Consider the following 19,021-nt stretch of genomic DNA (forward strand, 5'->3'; position numbering starts at 1 on the left):
AGACCAAGTGACAGGTTCAATGTTAAGGTGTTATTTATTCATGTCTTTTAAGCCTCATCCCTGGACATGGATGGAATTGGATGAAGAGTTTGGAAAGAGGTTGCAGGAGACAGAAAACAAAGCCCAGGTCCCCCAAGCTCACCACCTTGCCAATGTCTTAGACTTCCTGAAGGAACCAGGGCTGGAGGCTGGGCTGCAGGATGGGGCTGAGCTGCTGTGTGTGTGTGTGTGTGTGTGTGTGTGTGTGTGTGTGTGTGTGTTTACGGGCAGCAGAAAAGTGGGAGGTAACGCAGCTACTTTCGTTCACATTGTCAATGACTCTCTCTTCCAGCTGCCATGTTCATCTCACCGCTCCTGACCCAGCAGAAGTATTGGTTCTGCTGGTCCTCTCTCCCTTCATAAATCTACCTGCCCACTGTCAACCAGCATTCAGCGTTTCCAACTGCACCCACACCCACTCATCCTACTCTTCACACTGACTGCACCCAAGGCACTGTGCTGGGAAACCAGGCCTCACCGTTCAGATAATAACTTACGGCCCAAGGGGGTGTGGTCAACCAGGTCCTACCACCCCAAGGCCAAGGACCCTAGGGCTCTTCTTCCCCTGGAGGGAGCTAGACAGGGGAATAGGGAGAGGATGGAGATGGGATAACCAGTCCAAAGATCCACAATCCTCCAAAAAAATCCTTAAAACAAGGGCCCAAACCATTGGCAGCCCCACTCATTTCTTTCTCCGGACAATGGTCCAACCATCCTCCACTATATCTTCTTCCTTAATAGTCTGGGGGTCTGGACCAGAGGGTTCAGGCTGGGGACAGACCCCACCAGTAGCTGCCCCATCATTCGTAGCTGTGACCTGCAGGAGAAACACAGGAGAGAGCTAAATACAACGCCTCCCAGTTGTGGCCATTGGAAGACCCAGGCTCTCCTCCCCGCTTTGCAAAGATTGGCTGTGTGACCTTAGGAAAGTTCCTTGCCCTCTCTGGATAATACAGCCACTACCACCCCACCCCCATCATTTCCCTACAAAAGTAGCTGATCTCCCAGAAAATTGAAAATATCTACATCTTGACCAGCCAGCATGGCTCAGTCATTGGGTGCTGACCTATGGACCAGGAGATCACCGTTCGATTCTCGGTCAGGGCATTCGCCCAGGTTGCAGCTCAATACCCACAGTGGGGCGTGCAGGAGGCAGCCAATCAATGATTCCCTTTCATCATTGATGTTTCTATTTCTCTCTCCCCCTCCCTTCCTCTCAAATCATTAATAATCCTATCTAATAAAACAGAAACATGGTAATTGGCGTACGACCGCTACCCTTCCCATTGGCTAATCAGCGAGATATGCAAATTAACTGACAGCCAAGATGGCGGCCGGCAGCCAGGCAGCTGGAAACTAACATGAGGCTTGCTTGCTTCAGTGACTGAGGAAACCAAGTTCCCGGCCTGCCTTGCCGGCCTCTCAGCTGCAACTCTAAGCAACTATGTTACAAAAATAGAAGCTAAACAAAACCCTGGGCTTCAGCCAGCAGGACCGCAACATTGTTTCAAATACAGAAGGGTAAACAAAGGCCAGAAAACTGCTTTCAGCAGTGGAAGTCTCAGCTGGAGCTGAGCCTCAGAGCTAAAGCTGGCCCAGAATGAAAAAAAAGGAAAAAAGGAGCGTTTGGGAGCTTCAGTCACCCATCAGCCTGAAAACAGCCCTCAGCCCCTCACCCAGCCTGGCCAGACACCCCAGTGGGGACCCCCACCCTGAAGGGTATATGACCAGCTGCAAACAGCCATCATCCCCTCACCCAGGCTGGCCCCCACCCATGCACCAGGCCTCTACCCTATATAGTAAAAGGGTAATATGCCTCCCAGCACTGGGATCAGCGGAGCCGTGAGGCCTCCTAGCACCGGGATCAGCGTGACAGGGGGCAGCAACCAAACCCCCCTGATCGGCCCTGCTCTGTGTGTGACAAGGTGCAGCACCCCAATCCCCCCCTCCCCACGGGCCCTGCTGTGTGTGTGACGGGGTAGAGCCATAACCTCCCCATTGGCCCTGCCCTGAGTGTGACAGTGGCAGCGCCCTAACCCCCTGATCCGCCCTGCTCTGTGTGTGACAGGGGGCGGTGCCCCAACTCCCCTATCGGCCCTACTCTGTGAGTGACAGGGGGAGCTCCTCAACCCCCTGATCAGCCCTGCTCTGTGCGTGACAGGGGGGAGCTCCCCAACCTCCTGATCGACCCTGCTCTGTGCGTGACAGGGGGCGGCGGCCTAACTCCCCAATCGGCCCTGCTCTGAGCCCGACCAGGGGCTGCACCTAGGGATTGGGCCTGCCCTCTGCCACCCGGGAGCAGGCCTCAGCCAGCAGATCGTTATCTCCCGAGGGGTCCCAGACTGCGAGAGGGCACAGGCCGGGCTGAGGGACTCCCCTCCCCCCCAAGTGCACAAATTTTTGTGCACCGGGCCTCTAGTAATAATAATAAAAGTTTTTGAAAATCTACATCTCCCCCACCCAAGGGCACCCCTCTCACCTCCATCTCCTCCGCGCTGTCAGCATTATCATCATCCGTCTGTTTGTCTGTCGAAAGTGCAGTGGCTCTAACCCTGCGCTTTCTTTGGGTGATGTGGGAGGCCAACTCCTTCATAGTGGCCCCATCCCCCCTCTGGAAGTGGTAGAACATGGTCTGCAGCTGCTGGCTCACCTATCAAGAAAACATTCAACCAGCTTGGGTTTTCTAGAGAAGCTACAATACAACAGGCCATGTTTGCAGCAAGAGTGGGGAAGGGTTTGGAATTTCCCAGAGGAGAATGGGGCTCTTTCCTCCCCCAAGGAGTTCACTAATGAAGGAACCACATATGAAAAGCTCAGGTAATGGCCTGAAGCATTGAAGGAAAGCCTCCTAGCTGGGAAGGCACTAAAACTGGGTTTGAAAGATGGAAGATGTAAAAGGGAAGGCAATCCCAGCAGGGGAGTGTGTTAACCAGGGGAGTGGTGAAAATGTACCTGGCCTGACCTGCCCTTGGGATGGGGGTGAGGAACAGACCTGGCTGGGAATGGCATCTCAAGAGAAAAGAGAAGCCCTAGCTGGTTTGGCTCAGTGGATAGAGTGTCGGCCTGTGAACTGAAGGGTCCCAGGTTCAATTCTGGTCAAGGGCACATGCCTGGGATGCGCGCTCGATTCCCAGTAGGGGACATGCAGGAGGCAGCCGATCAGTGATTCTCATTGATGTTTCTCTCTCTCCCTCTCCATCTCTGAAATCAATAAAAAATTTATTTAAAAAAGAAGAGGTAGGATTTGGAAAGGCCTTGGAAGACTAGGCAATAGGGAGTCATAAAAAGTTCTTGTGCAAGGCTCAATGGTTAGAGCCAAGAGTCTTGGCCTAAAATAGACACTTGGGGAAAAGAAAAACTACAGGCAAGAAGGAGGCAGCTGTGCCCATGACATGCTCACCTGCGGCAGACTCCCATCCTCCACAACTGTATCAAACTCGTTGGTCATGAGCTCCCCGAGGAAGTCCTCCACCTCATCTAGCTCCAAGTCAGCTGAATAGGAAAGGACAGAACCCTTTGGTCAGAGACAAGCCAACTTCACCACTCCTGCCTGCTACTCTTCAATGCCTACTAGCTGGGGCCACATCTGGTTGGTGGGTAAGGGTCCACACAGTGAGCCTTTTATTCACTGATGTGCTCTGCATTCTGGGTTTGAACAGCCCTTTTATTGAAATGGAGAAACCCTTCATAACTGTGGCTCCCTGGATACAGGAGGCCACACACCAATGGGATAGGTAAGAAATGGATATAAATACTTGCAATGATGAAATATCATAGCCTTGACATCAACATCCTATTGCGTGGCTTTGGCTAAGCCCTCCTCTGGGTTTCTGTTACCTTATGGGCCCGTCCTCTTCTTCTGAATTGGAGAATTACTCAGTCTTCCACAAAGCTCCTCCCTCTCCCCCTACCTACCCCCCCCCCCCCAAGGAGACTTCATTCACCCCTTTGGCTTTCTCAGCCACTCTAATCTAACATCCTCCAAATCTGTCTCCAACTCAGACTGCTTCACCTATTTCACAGGTGCCTCAGACCCTCCATATCTAAAGCCAGACTCATCACCTTACTTACCCTCCAAACGTGCTTCTCACCCTCCAGGGTTCCTCTGTACCATGAAAGGCACCTAATCCACCAGGTCACTCATACCAGAAACCTGCCTCCTTTTCCTTCCCCCTCTACAGCCAAGCAATCTCCAAGTCCCTCACCCACCCCTTCTTTTCCATGACTATCACCACTGCCCTAGTCCAGGCCTCATCACTTTCTAGGCAGAAACAGCCTCCCATTAGTCAGCAAATCCCATCCTATTACTCACCTTAGAACCTGCCCATGAATTTTTCTCACCTACTGCAGTGTTCACATTGTGCTTTTGAGAAATAACTGTCCTGCTCGGTTTTAAAGGGATCTATTGCAGAAAGCTAATGGGAAACAAAGGTAAACAGGCTTCTTTTTACTAGTTCTTATCCTTATCCTAGCCCAGTGATGGCGAACCTTTTGAGCTCGGCGTGTCAGCATTTTGAAAAACCCTCACTTAACTCTGGTGCCGTGTCACATATAGAAATTTTTTGATATTTGCAACCATAGTAAAACAAAGACTTATATTTTTGATATTTATTTTATATATTTAAATGCCATTTAACAAAGAAAAATCAACCAAAAAAAGAGTTCGCGTGTCACCTCTGACACGCGTGTCAGAGGTTCGCCATCACTGTCCTAGCCTCTACTATGTTAATAATTATTGTGACTCTTAAGGAGGAGCTGAAGAAAAGAGCTTTTCTTACATAATTTGGCTGGAGAAGTTTTTTCTTCACTGAACATCTAACAGAACTATGCTTCCATAGCATGCATTTTGGTGAACACTGGCCTAAAGGACAAAATCAAAGGCATGTAAGGCCATCAGCGTCCTACCCTTTTCCAGGGCCTCCCTACCCGCCCCAGCTTCTCTCTCTGCCACTCCTCTCCTCCACACACCCACAAGCAAGCATGCGTGAACGCACACACACACACACACACACGCTCCAATGCTGAGCACCCTACCACTTTCCAAATATAACACATAATCTCCTCATACCACAGAATTTATTTGAGTGTTGCTCTCCCTGCCTCCTCCACCTAGTTAACTCTTTCTCATCTCTTCAGACTCAGCTCAACCACCACCAAAGAAGCCTCCTCCCAAGTTTCCTGTTACCCACGCACCCTGAGCTCCTCTATATTAGAACACCTACCACCCAGTGTGTGAATGTCTATTTAATCATCTGGATCCCTCGCTAGACTGTAAATTTCCTTGAGAGAAAGTCTCTGCCTACTGTCATCTCCAAGACTAAAAAACTGAGTGAAGAATTTTCTAAAAATCATACTATGCAAAAGGCCGTCTGCAGGGCCCCCTTATTCTTCTGTGCCCTGAAGGCACAACAAAGGTGTAGATCCCTGTTGTTCAAACAGCCAGATGTGGTTATTGAGCACTTAAAATGTGGCTAGGCCAAACTGAAATTTGCTAAAACTGGCCCTAGCAGGTTTGGCTCAGTGGATAGAGCATACATCTGGGTTCGATTCCGGTCAAGGGCACGTACCTCAATTGCAGGCTCCTCCCTGGTTGGGGCGCCTGCAGGAGGCAACCAATCAATGTGTTTCTCACATCCTGTCTTTCTCTGTCTCTTCCCCTCCCTTCCACTCTCCCTAAAAATCAATGGGAAAATATCCTCAGGTGAGGATTTAAAAAAAAAATTTTTTTTGGAAAAACTAAAATACCCAGATTTTGAAAACGTAATGCTAAAAATGATGTAAAACAACTGCAGAATTTTATTTAACGTAATGAGACGTGACTCGCATTATATTTCTATTGGACAGCTCGGGGGTGGCTACTTTCATGCCCATTTTAGGAAACTGAGTCTCAGGGAGAGAAAATGACATGCCCAGAGTGATACCATGAGTAACAGCCTCCCGTAAGGCATCTGACCTCAGGATTCTGACTCCAAAGCTGGTAATTCATTCCACCTCGCCCTCAGGTACCAGCCGACAAATTGCACAAGAGGAAGTGCGGACTCTCCACCCCCCAGCCTCCTGCTCCCCACCCTCCGCCCCCTCGTCCCCTCCCCCACCGACCCCCCTCCACAGTCGCAGCACCTGACATTCGCTCACCATTGCGGAAGAAGTACTCCTCCACGGCACCTCCCAGCCACTCGGCCTTTTCCTGGCTGTGCACACCCCCGAAGCCATTCTCCACCGCGATCTGCGAACACAGGCCCAAGCCGACCACGTCAGCCCGACAGCCCGCTGGAGGTGACGCAGGAGTCCGCCGCCGAGGCCGCCGAGCCGCAGCGCCAATGCCGGCCGATTCCCAGTCTGTTCCAGGCCCTAACCATTCCCGTCCCGGACCCCACTCACCTGCAAGGCCGGCCAGGCCTCCAGCGCCGCGCGGACGCCAGCCCTGAAGAGAGCTCTCAAATCTTCCCCAGCGCCCGCCATCATCGGGCTGCTGAGCACATGATGCGTAGGCGGACCAATCGGGGCGCAGTGCGGACCAATTGGGGCGCAGGACGGCCCAGGCAGAACGAGTGGATAGCGGAGCCTGAGAACTCAGATTCAGCTTTCCGCTGACCTGGCACAAGACTAGAGCAATAGAGAAGTCTGTCAGAGCAACGGATGACACCATCACAGATACTGGCCTGCAGTAATTAAACCAAAGGAAGCCAGGAGCGGAGGAGGATGGCGTGGGGCAGAGGGTTCTGAGCCCCTGGGTTCGGGGCCAGGGCCATGTATACCGCTCAGAAAAGATGTGGGGAGCCCTGGCTGGGTAGCTCAGTTGGTTAGAGCGTGGCCCCAATATGCCAAGGTTGTGGGTTCCATCCTGGTCAGGGCACATACAAGTATCAACCAATGAATGCATAAACAGGTGAACCAGGAAATCGATGTTTGTTTCAAATCCTTATCTAATAAAAGAGAAACATGGTAATTGGCATACGACCGCTACCCTTCCCATTGGCTAATCAGGGGTGATATGCAAATTAACTGTCAGCCAAGATGGCGGCGGGCAGCCAGGAAGCTTAAACTGAACATGAGGCTTGCTTGCTTCAGTGACGGAGGACTGCAACGCTCCCCGCCTGCCTTGCCCGCCTCTCAGCCTGCAGTTTAAGAAACATAGTAACAAATAGAAGCTAAAAAAAAACAAACCAGAAACCAGCTTTCAGGGAGCTGGGATCTCAGAGCTGGAGTTGATACAGAGTTTCGATTGTAGAACCGAAACAAACCAGATACCTGCTTTCAGAAGCGGAAGCCTCAGAGCTGGAGTCAGGTTAAAGCTGGCCCAGAATAAAAATAAAAAAAAATAAAAAAAGGAGCGTTTGGGAGCTTCAGTCACCCGTCAGCCTGAAAACAGCCCTCAGCCCCTCACCCAGACTGGCCAGGCACCCCAGTGTGGACCCCCACCCTGAAGGGTGTGTGACCAGCTGTAAACAGCCATCATCCCCTCACCCAGACTGGCCAGGCACCCCAGTGGGGACCCCCACCCTGAAGGGTGTGTGACCAGCAGCAAACAGCCATCATCCCCTCATCCAGGCTGGCCAGGCACCCCAGTGGGGACCCCCACCCTGAAGGGTGTGTGACCAGCTGCAAACAGCCATCATCCCCTCACCCAGGCTGGCCAGGCACACTAGTGGGGACCCCCACCCTGAAGGGTGTGTGACCAGCTGCAAAGAGCCATCATCCCCTCACCCAGGCTGGCCAGGCACCCCAGTGGGGACCCCCACCCTGAAGGGTGTGTGACCAGCTGCAAACAGCCATCATCCCCTCACCCAGGCTCGCCGGGCACCCCAGTGGGGACCGCCACCCTGATCCAGGACACCCTTCAGGGCAAACCAGCCGGCCCCCACCCATGCTCCAGGCCTCTATTCTATATAGTAAAAGGGTAATATGCCTCCGGGCACCGGGATCAGCGTGAGAGGGGGCAGTGCCCAAACCCCCTGATCACCCTGTGGCTCTGTGTGTTACAAGGGGCAGGGCCACAACCTCCCTATCGGCCCTGCTCTGTTCCTGACAGGAGAAGGCGCCTCAACCCCCTGATCAGCCCTGCTCTGTACCTGATAGGGGGGAGCTCCCCAACCCCCTGATCGCCCTGCAGCTCTGTGTGTGACAGGGTGTGGCACCCCAACCCCCCCACCCCAAAGGCCCTGCTCTGTGTGTGACGGGGTAGAGCCATAACCTCCCCATCGGCCCTGCCCTGAGTGTGAGAGTGGCAGCGCCCCAACCCCCTGATGGGCCCTGCTCTGTGGGTGATAGAGGGCAGCGCCCCAACCCCCCCCCCCCCACGGGCCCTGCTTTGTGTGTGATGGGGTAGAGCCATAACCTCCCCATCGGCCCTGCCCTGAGTGTGAGAGTGGCGGCGCCCCAACCCCCTGATGGGCCCTGCTCTGTGCGTGACAGGGAGCAGTGCCCCAACTCTCCTATCGGCCCTACTCTGTGAGTGACAGGGGGGAGCTCCCCAACCCCCTGATCGGCCCTGCTCTGTGCGTGACAGGGGGTGGCGCCACAACCTCCCCATCAACCCTGCGTTGAGTGTGACAGGGGGCGGTGCCTCAACCCCCCAATCGGCCCTACCCTGAGCGTGACTGAGGGTGGCATCGCAACCTCCCAATCCGCCCTGCTCTGTGCATGACAGGGGGCGGCGCCCCAACTCCCCAATCAGCCCTGCTCTGAGCCCGACCAGGGGCTGCACCTAGGGATTGGGCCTGCCCTCTGCCACCCGGGAGCGGGCCTAAGCCAGCAGGGTGTTATCTCCCGAGGGGTCCCAGACTGCGAGAGGACACAGGCCGGGCTGAGGGACCCTCCCCCTTCCCCCTGAGTGCACATGCACCGGGCCTCTAGTAGATAAATAAATAAATAAATAAATAAATAAATAAATAAATAAATAAATATCTCAAACATAACCTAACCTTCCACTCGAGGAAACTAGAAAAAGAACAAAATAATCGCAAAGCAAGCAGAAAGGAGATAAGAATTGGAGAGGAAATAAGTAGAATAGAAAAACAATGGAGAAAATCAGTGAAACCAAAAGTTGGTTATTTGAAAAGATCAACAACATTGACAAACTTTTAGCTAGAGTGGCTAATGGCGAGCGGGGGGGGGGGGGGGGAGACTCAACTTTATGGAAATCAGGAATGAAAAAGGTGGTATTACTTCTGACTAGTCAAAAAAGACCACTTTGTATGATACCATTTTTTTGTGCTGTTTTTGTATGATACCATTTATAAGAAATGTACAGAACAGGCAAATCTATAGAGATAAAAAATAGATTAACGATTATCCAGGGCTTAGGGAAGGGAGAAATGAGGTCTGACTCCTAATAGGTACAAGCTTTCTTTTGGGGGTGATGAAAATGTTCTACAATTACATGCTATAGGGGCTAATTTGTAACACACACACACACCCAATTCATATGTTGAAGACCTAACTCCCAATACCTCAAAATGTAGAACTATATTTGGAGATACAGCCTTGAAAGTGATAATTAAGGTAAAATGAAGCCATATTAGTACATTCTAATCTAATATGATTGGTGTAATTGTAAGAAGAGATTAGGACACACAGAGAGACACTAGACACAAGCATGCATGGAGAGATGACCATTGAACACAGAGAAAGTGGACACCTGTGAGCCAAGGAGTAAGGCCTCAGAAGAAACCACACCTGCTAACACCTTGATCTTGAACCTCTAGCTTCTAGACTTTAGAGAAAATAATTTTTTGTTGTTAAAGACATCAGTCTATGGTATTTTGTTATGACAGCCCTAGCAAACTAATACAGTTACACAACACTGTGAATATACTAAAAACCATTGAATTGTACACTTTAAATAAGTGAAACAAATATTTCAATAAAGCTGTTCTTGGAAGAGTATTGTAGATGACTTTCTCTCACAACAAAGATTGTTAACTTAGGACTAGATCATTGTTAACAGTCTGATGATTCTGTGCCTGGCCCTGTGCTGAATGCTGGGGCATAAAGTTTGGTCAGATGCTCAGGGAGCTCAAAGTCTGGCGTGCAAGATTTGTTCAAGGACCATAGAGTATGATCAGTGCTCAGGGTGAATCTAGGTTTTGAAGGTTGAAGCAGATAGAATTTTGCAAGCTCTGTTTAAGAAAAATAGTACAGCCCTGGCCAGTGTGGCTCAGTTGGTTGTCATCCCATGAACCAAGAGGTCCCTCCTGGTCAGGGCATATGCCCAGGTTGTGGGCTCAATCCCCAGTAGGGGGCGTGCAGGAGGTAGCCAACAGATGTTTTGATCACCTGAATAGAATTGAATTCTTTTTAGACTCTCTAGGAAATGTTATTATAAAATAGATGTTTCTCTCTCCCTCGCCTTCCCTCTCTGTAAAATCAATACAAGCATATTTAAAAAAAAGAAAAATAGTACCAGTTTAGGTATGATAGTAAACATTGCTTTAGATTTACAAAGAAATCACAAATGATACAAATTACAATCTTTAAACTGCATTTATTAAATAAACATCCTCAAATCCAGAAAAACAAAATATTCTTATCAATGGCCTGATTCACCCCTCTACTAAGGTTTCCATTTTTATATTCTCTTCTAAATAAATAGGACAATTATTTTAATAATATCATTTCCTAGAGAGAATAAAAAGAATCTCATTCCATTCAGGTGATCAAAACTTTTATTATTGGTAGTTTAGAAAAGTTTCAGCCTTGCAACTCATTATAAGTAATGTGAATGTTAAGATTGTTGTCAAATTTGGGGAAACCTCTAGTTTCTTTTACATGTGAGCTGTAAAATTTCAGGGTATTTTAACTATTCTTGCGCCGTGACAAATCTTAAATACGTTTCAAATTGACGATGCTCAATAAAACAGTGAGGGACTTGGAACTGGCCTGTGTCAGTGCGGGGCGCTGAGGCTTAAGCTTGATTAGTTCTCCAGCTCTGGGCAAAGCCATAGGAGAAAGGAGGCCAAGGGAGACCAGCAGGGGGGGTCCCTGGCCCAGTTGTGGGGGTTGTGGCAACCCCCTCAGAGATGATACCAGCGGTGATACAAAGTTTGAGTGGCATTTTGCCAGGCGATGGGCAGTTTGTGCGTTATGATGGTGGGAATGTCACTAAAAGAAAGAAAGAACCTTTCATGCCGTGGCAACAATGTATATACAAAGACTCGGAGGCAGGAAACAGCATGGTAAGTGATAAGAAGAGTGAGCATTCCAAGACTGATAAACTCAGGAGGCATAAACTCCTACCAAGCTCCAGACACTCATTCCAGCAGATGGAGCAATTTAAACTCAGCAATTTAGATAGAGTTCAAAGAGGCCCAAATGAAGAAACAGATTAGGCACTTCTGCCTGAGTTCCTAGAGTCTGAGACCTCAAAGGTATATGGAGGGAGTAGATTAGATTCTGGTCACCAGTCCCAGTGTGTGCATGGGCGGGGGGTGGATTTCCCTCACCACCAAGCAATTCTCCAACATCAACTGGATGTTCTACAATTCAGCTCAATTCTGACACTATCTGTAGGTAGTGTCAGATTCCATAGGTTAAGGGCTCAGTCCTACAAAACTCACCGCCCCCCCCACAACACACATTTCAGATTCCAATAGCAAATATATATATATATATATATATATATATATATATATATATATAAAATCATTGACCACTCATGCTTGAATTCAATCTCCAGCCTCTCTCCCCTCCCAGGGGCTTGTGGGATAAGACTGAAAGTCCCAACCCTCTAATCACGTGGTTGGCTCCACAGGCAACCAACCCCTTTCCATATGGAGGGAATTTCCCAAAGTGACCTTATTAACATGGCAAAAGAACCTTTACCACAGTCTTCCTTAGGAAACTCTAAAGGGGACTTAGGGGTGCTTTGCTAGAAAAGGGGCCAGAGATTTAGCCTGCAACTGAGGTACGTGCCCTTGACTGGAATCGAACCCGGGACTCTTCAGTCTTTGGGCCGATGCTCTATCCACTGAACCAAACCGGCTATGACACATTTTTTAAAGTATGTAGTTAATCTGTGCTTCCTTTTCACAGGTCACAAACTTGTATGAGTTACATTATGTAATACCAGCAGCAGCAAGAAAATCAAAATGACAAATTAAAAATAGATTCCCGCCTGGCCAGCATGGCGCAGTGGTTGAGCGTCATGATTTGATTCCCGGTCAGGGTGCATGCCTGGGTTGCAGGCTTGATCCTCAGTTAGGGGCATGCAGGAGGCAGCACTGATGTTTCTCTCTCATCAATGTTTCCATCTCTCTCTCCCTCTCCCTTCCTCTCTGAAATCAATAAAAACATATTTTTTTAAAAAAAAGATATTAGTAGCCCTAGTTGGTTTGGCTCAGTGGATAGAGCGTTGACCTGCGGACTGAAAGGTCCCGGGTTTGATTCCGGTCAAGGGCACATGCCCGGGTTGTGGTCTCGATCCCCAGTAGGGGTGTGCGTGCAGGAGGTAGCTGGTCAATGATTCTCTCTTATCATTGATGTTTCTCTCTCTCTCCCTCTCCCTTCCTCTCCAAAATCAATAAAAAAATTATATATATATATATATATATATATATATATATATATATATATATAAAGATATCAGTGCCTGAGCCTTCTAGAAGCAACCATGAAATACAGGGTCCAATTTCTGGACTAAACTCCCAAAATGATACCCCCAGAGCAAACACCCTGCCTGAGCCCCTTAAAGAAGCTCCCCAGGCTGTGTACAAGAGACTCCATCTGCAGAATGAAATTTCAGATCTCCATACTCAGGGCATACTCTGAGCCTCCCTGAATGAAACTCATGGCCCTGCCCCACACCCTCACAATGAAGTCCTGGATGAAAAAGCGCCAGTATGTCACAGCCAGAGTGAGCCATTCAGCTGTGCCTAGTAGGCAGAAAGCCATTGGAGGTCCAAGCTGAGTTCTCCAGGGTGAAATTCCTAGCTGGAACTCCCTGAAACGGATCTACCAAATGGAGGTCCCGAGACTGAGTCCCTCAGGCTAAGATTCCAGACTGACTTCCCTGCAGTGATAGCCATAGGCGAGCCACTCAGATTGAACACACATATAGGCCCCCAGAGGGAATGCCTAGAGCAGGCCTCTGAACTGATTCCTCAGATTGAAATCTTCAGCTCAAGCCCCTATACTGAAACTGAGATTACCAGTGACAATTTTTTGTTGTTGCTCATCCTCACCCAAGGATATTTTTTCCATTGTGTTTTGTTGTATTTTTAATATGGAATGCTTCACAAATTTGTGAGTCATCCTTGCACAGGGGCCATGCTAATCTTCTCTGTATCGTCCCAATGTTAGTATATGTGCTGCCAAAGTGAGCACTCCATTGATTTTTAGAGTCAAAGGAAGTGAGGAGGGAGGAAGAAGGAGAGAAAGAGAGAGAGAGAGAGAGAGAGAGAGAGAGAGAGAGAGAGAGAGAGAAATAGCAATGTGAAAGAGACTTTGATTGGTTGCCTCAACCTGGGCTAAGAATTGAACTTGCAAACTAGGTACATGCCCTTGGTCAGGAATCGGCCAGAGCTACCAGTGACAATTTTGAAACTTTTGTGAGCCCTGTGTTCTTGGAAAACAGCCATGGTCAGAAATCTTCCCACCCTTTTGTGCTCTGAGAAAGGGCTAACTGCAAAGGACCTCCTGCTCCCACATATTGCAAGATCAACTGCAGTTCCAGCCCTGGCTGGTGTGGCTCAGTTGGTTGGCCGTTGTCTAATGCACCAAAAGGCTGCTGGTTGGATTCCTGGTCAAGGGCACATGCCCAGGTTGCAGGCTCAATCAATCCTTGGTAGGGGGCATGCAGGAGGCAGCCAATTGATGTTATGCTCTCACGTCGCTGTTTCTCTCTCTCTCCCTTCCTCTCTCTCTAAAAATCAATAAACTTTTTTTTTTAAATACAATTGTGGTGGATCTTGCCAAGCATATTTTATTTTATTTTATTTTTTTAAATATATTTTATTGATTTTTTACAGAGAGAAAGGGAGAGAGATAGAGAGTTAGAAACATCGATGAGAGAGAAACATCCATCAGCTGCCTCCTGCACATCTCCTACTGGGGATGTGCCCGCAACCCAGGTACATTCCCTTGACTGGAATCGAACCTGGGACCCTTCAGTCCGCAGGCCGACGCTCTATCCACTGAGCCAAACCGGTTTCGGCTAAAAATCAATAAACTTTTTAAAAAATAAAATGCAGCTCCACCTTTCTTCAAAGACTCAGATAAGACCTGCCTCTATCTTTCCTCATCACATCATAAGACTGTGAAAATGTCTACCCTTATCTGCTTGCCTCCATAAAAGCCCACTCTTCCTTCTTTTTCTTCAAGGTATTTCTCATTAGTGTACTGTCTATTGCAATGGCTTGAATAAAATCACCCCCTTAATTGTCTACTGCATTTGGTCTTTCACACCAATCTCAGTCCTCCCATCAATGAACATTAACCTCAGATCCTCAGAGAAACTGCCTCATTCATTCATTCATTCACCAAATATTGGTGGAGTGCTGCATATGTGCCAGGCACTGCGCTAAGCACTAGGGAGCTAACAAGACAGATAAAGGCTCTACTTTCACAGGGTTTACATTTGAGTAAACATAATAAGAGAGAGAGGGACAGTTTTTGATAGGGCGACCAGGGAAAGTACTTCTAAGGATGGAACATTTAAGCTGTACTCATAAGGAGGAAATGGAGGGCCGGAGGAAGAAGGTTCCAAGAGAAGAGAATGACAATTGCAAAGGCCAGGGTAACAGAAATTATTATGAAAGGAAAAGAGCTAGAGGAGATGATTGTGTGACACAGACAAGGGCCTTGTTAGTCTTGGCAAGAAGCTTGAATTTTACTTGAAATACAATGGAAAATGTTCTATGCAGGGGAATGAAATGACTTGGTTCACTTTTTTTGAAAGACCACTCTGGCTACTGTATGGAAAAGGAAATATAGAGGGGCAAAAGTGGAAGCAGGGAGACCCTTGGGAAGCTATTATAATAGTTCAGACAAGAGACAATGGTGGTTTGGTGTAGTGGAGAGAGGGAGATGTAAACAAATTCAAGAAAATTTTAGAGATAAGACTAATAATGTTTTGTAATAAGTACTACTGAGTGTGGAAGAGGTGAGGGGGAGGGATGATTCTCAGTTTTCTAGTTTAGGAACTGTTATAGAGGAAGGTGGCAGGAGAACAGACTTGGAAATATTAGGATTTCTGTTTTAGACATGTTCAACCTGGGGGGCCTGAGAGATATTAAAGTGGAGATGACAAGGGGCAAATAGGTCTACAAGTTTAGAGAATGCCAACATTTGGAGGTCAGCAAAAGAAAGTGAGAAGAAATAGAAATGTTTCAAGAAGGAGGGACTTCTCCGGCGGGCATGGCTCAGTGATTGAGCATCGACCTATGAACCAGGAGGTCACAGTTTGATTCCCCGCCAGGTTGCAGGCTCCATCCCCAGTGTGGGGCATGCAGGAGGCAGCCAATCAACGATTCTCTCTCATCATTGATGTTTCTTTCTTTTTAAAAAAAATATATTTTATTGCTTTTTTTACAGAGAGGAAGGAAGAGGGATAGAGAGTTAGAAACATCGATGAGAGAGAAACATTGATCAGCTGCCTCCCACACACCCCCTACTGGGGATGTGCCTGCAACCAAGGTACATGTCCTTGACCGGAATCGAACCTGGGACCCTTCAGTGTCCAGGCCGACCTCTATCCAGTGAGCCAAACCAGCTAGGGCCATCATTGATGTTTCTATCTCTCCTCCTTTCCTCTCTGAAATCAATAAAAAATTTTTTTTTTAAAAAAGGAGGGACTGGTTGATTGTGTCAGATGCTACTGATAGGACAAGTAGGATGAGAAAAGAAAAGTACCTGTCGCTTGGATTTGACAACATGAAGTCTTTAGTGATTTTAGCAAGATCAGATTGCATGGAGTGGTACTAAACTAGACTGAAATTGGTTGAAGAGTGACTGCGAGGTGGAGAAAGAAATGTGTAACCTGTCTTGAAATAGGCAGTAGCAGGAAGAGCTCCTGGAATTCACAGGGCACTCTTAAAGATGGCAGTCAATAAAGCATATGCATGCACTGATGGGAATAGCCCAAAAGAGGAGAAACTGGTGAGGCAGGAGAGATGGGAGTAACTGAAGGAGTGAAGTCCTCGAGTAGATGGGAGGTGTCTAAAGCAGAAGTCGAGGCACTGGCCTTCAATATGAGGAGGGACAGTTCTTCCATATGACAAATCAGAAGAGGTTGGGTCCAAAGAGGATTGTAGATCTGGTGGTGAGATAGGGAAATTCCCATTTGAATTCATCTGTCTTCTCAATGAATAGGTGACAGTTGAGGGTGGGACCGAGGCTGAGATGTGGGAGGTTTGGGAAGAGAGGAGAAGGTATAAAATAATTAACTCTGAGAGGGTGAAAGTGAGCATCGCAGGATTGCTATGTTATTAAGGCCCATTTGAGGTCTGCCATCAATAATTTAGAGTGAAATCAATTGACTTGTGTGGTTTTTGGTTTTCTCTAATAACATTCAGCTGCTCTGATACATGTGGAGTAGGTGGGGCATTGTGATTCGCCTGGCTTGTGCTTGGCCAGGCCAGTATAGAGATGGGGCTCACTTTATGTCCTGTTGGCCACAAGAGCTAGAATAGTTCAGGGTCTCACAGGCTGCAGTCGGGGTGTTGGCCAGGGCTGCAGTCTCATATAAGGCCATCTATTCTTTTTAAAAAATATTTTTTTATTGATCTTTTTACAGAGAGGAAGGGAGAGGGATAGAGAGTTAGAAACATCGATCAGCTGCCTCCTGCACAGCCCCCAGCCCCCACCAGGGATGTGCCCGCAACCAAGGTGCTTGCCCTTGACCAGAATCGAACCTGGGACCCTTCAGTCTGCAGGCTGACACTCTATCCACTGAGCCAAATCAGTTAGGGCCATCTATTATTTCTTACTCTCTTCCAAGCTCATGTGGTTGTTGGCAGAATTTAGTTCTTTGTGATTATAGAACTGAGGCTCTCCGATCCTAGGGTTTGCCTCCAGTTCCCTGCCATGTGGCCCTCTCCATAGGCAGCTCACAGCCTATTCGGTTAGTTAAAAGCAAGTCACAAGCCCTGCCCATACTCCAGGGAAGGGGATTACACACCATAACACCAGCGTGGAGACTCAGCTCTGCCAACTCCTAGCTAGCCACCTCCCTCTCTGAGCCTCAGTTTTGTGTTGTGTGGTTTTTTGTTTGTTTTTTTACAAATGGGGCATAATCATACCTATTTTGTAAGGTTGTTATGAGGGTTACAGGAGATAATTTATGCAAAGCATTTGATGGGAACCCCTGAAGAGGAAAGTGGGACCGGGGTCCTGCCCTAGGGAAGAGTCAGCCTGATAGTGTATGTGCCCTGCTGTGGGCAGGGACCACCTCTGTTCATCTAACACTCATTCCTCCACTGTGTTTTCTGTGAAGGGTCTGTTAAAATTCCATCCTTATTTTTTTTTTAATATTTTTATTGATTTCAGAGAGGAAGGAAGAGGGAGAGAGAAATAGAAACATTAATGATGAGAGAGAATCATGGATCGGCTGCCTCTTGCACACCCCACACTGGGGATCAAGCCCACAACCTGGGCATGTGCCCTGACAGGGAATTGAACCGTGACCTCCTGGTTCATAGGTCAATGCTCAACCATTGAGCCATGCTGGCCGGGCCCATCCTTTTTTTTTTAATTGGGATGTCAGGGCTTTGTATCCAGCAATGCAAAGATGGAAATGATTATTGATATTCACTTATTCATTCACTTGTTCATTCCAGAAGTACTGTCTGGGAGAACCTGTTAATCATTTTTTGCTATTATCAAGTTCCCTTGGAAGCTGAGGGACTTCTGTCTGTCCAGCCCTCCTTTCAATCCTGTGAGTTCTCCCCAACCACTTTCCGTTACTTGCAACCAAAGAATCCTGATCAAAACCCACAGTTATAAGTGAGGAGATGAGGTTGAGCTGGCCTTTTGCCAAACTTATAAGAATGATTTTGAAGGGACACCCTCAAAAAAGCACTCTGAATACTAATGAACAAAGTCTTAGGGACTCAAGTTTTGCTTTCTATGTGCAGGCTCTAATACATTACTACGTGATAGGTGGTAAACTAAAGTGTGAGTAGACATAACACCCCGGGCTATTTGCTGTTGGAAAATTTCTGGAGCCTTGAAGACTTGAGTCATTTGGTCAAAAGGTTGGGCAGGCTGGGACCACCACTTGTGAGAATAGTGTGGACAAGCAAAGCTCACTCAAATTTTTGCTTTCTCCATTATGGAATCTGCTCCATACCAAATATGACCCTGGCGGGAAATCCCATAAGAGTGTTTCATTACCTTGCCTGGGAGAAACCAGAGCTGAATAGTTCCTGAAATTCCCAGCTGCTGGGCCTCATCCACAATAATGTCTATGTCCTCAGGCATTCATTCCATCTCTGGAAACCAGGGCTTCAGATGAGGGCTTTATTCAAAGATTAACCCTCACAGAGATGTGAAGTCTTTTTTAAAAAAAATAATTATCTATTCTTACTTGGCTGGCGTGGCTCAGAGGTTGAGCATCGACCTATGAACCAGGAGGTCACGGTTCAATTCCTGGTCAGGGCACATGCCCAGGTTGTAGGCTCGATCCCCCATGTGGGGTGTGCAGGAGGCAGCCGTTCAATGATTCTCTCTCATCATTGATGTTCCTATCTCTCTCTCCCTCTCCCTTCCTCTCTGAAATCAATAAAAATATATTTTTAAAATTATTATCTAGTCTTTAAAGGAGGAGCTTTCCAAGCTGTCCTTACCAGCCTGATTAAATCTCCCGGTACACCCTGAGAAACTTGTACTTTGTGTTGCATCTGTAATTGTGAGAACACTGGGTTTGGGACATCAAGCTCAGATCACCCATAACCACATCTCCCTCCTACCTCCCAGACTTTAATAAAGTTCTGCATTTGTTATGCCAAATCTTTTGAACATGGCCTTCCAGCAACTTGATGAGCCA

The 19,021-nt window shown here is 47.9% G+C and overlaps 1 protein-coding gene across 1 annotated transcript; it reads right to left on the reverse strand.

The window, feature by feature from the left end:
• Nucleotides 1–15: 15 nt before the first annotated feature.
• TSR2 (TSR2 ribosome maturation factor) lies at nt 16–6,645 on the reverse strand. The gene is made up of 5 exons (XM_081115436.1): nt 6,421–6,645; nt 6,175–6,265; nt 3,440–3,531; nt 2,519–2,689; nt 16–856 (listed from the first exon to the last, which is right to left on the reverse strand). Exons 1-5 carry the CDS (start codon nt 6,502–6,504, stop codon nt 722–724), a joined length of 573 nt encoding a protein of 190 aa, XP_080971562.1. The 5' UTR covers nt 6,505–6,645; the 3' UTR covers nt 16–721.
• Nucleotides 6,646–19,021: the final 12,376 nt, after the last annotated feature.

The sequence above is a fragment of the Myotis nattereri genome (assembly GCF_964212035.1).
Source record: "Myotis nattereri genome assembly, chromosome: X".
NCBI classification, from domain to species: Eukaryota; Metazoa; Chordata; class Mammalia; order Chiroptera; family Vespertilionidae; genus Myotis; species Myotis nattereri.

Coding starts and splice junctions, on each gene's coding strand:
- TSR2 (XM_081115436.1), bottom strand. CDS start 6,504: ATGATGGCGGGCGCTGGGGAAGATTTGAGAGCTCTCTTCAGGGCTGGC. Junction 2,690..3,439: donor AGGATGGGAGTCTGCCGCAG/GTGAGCATGTCA, acceptor TTTTCTTGATAG/GTGAGCCAGCAGCTGCAGAC. Junction 857..2,518: donor ACAGCGCGGAGGAGATGGAG/GTGAGAGGGGTG, acceptor TTTCTCCTGCAG/GTCACAGCTACGAATGATGG.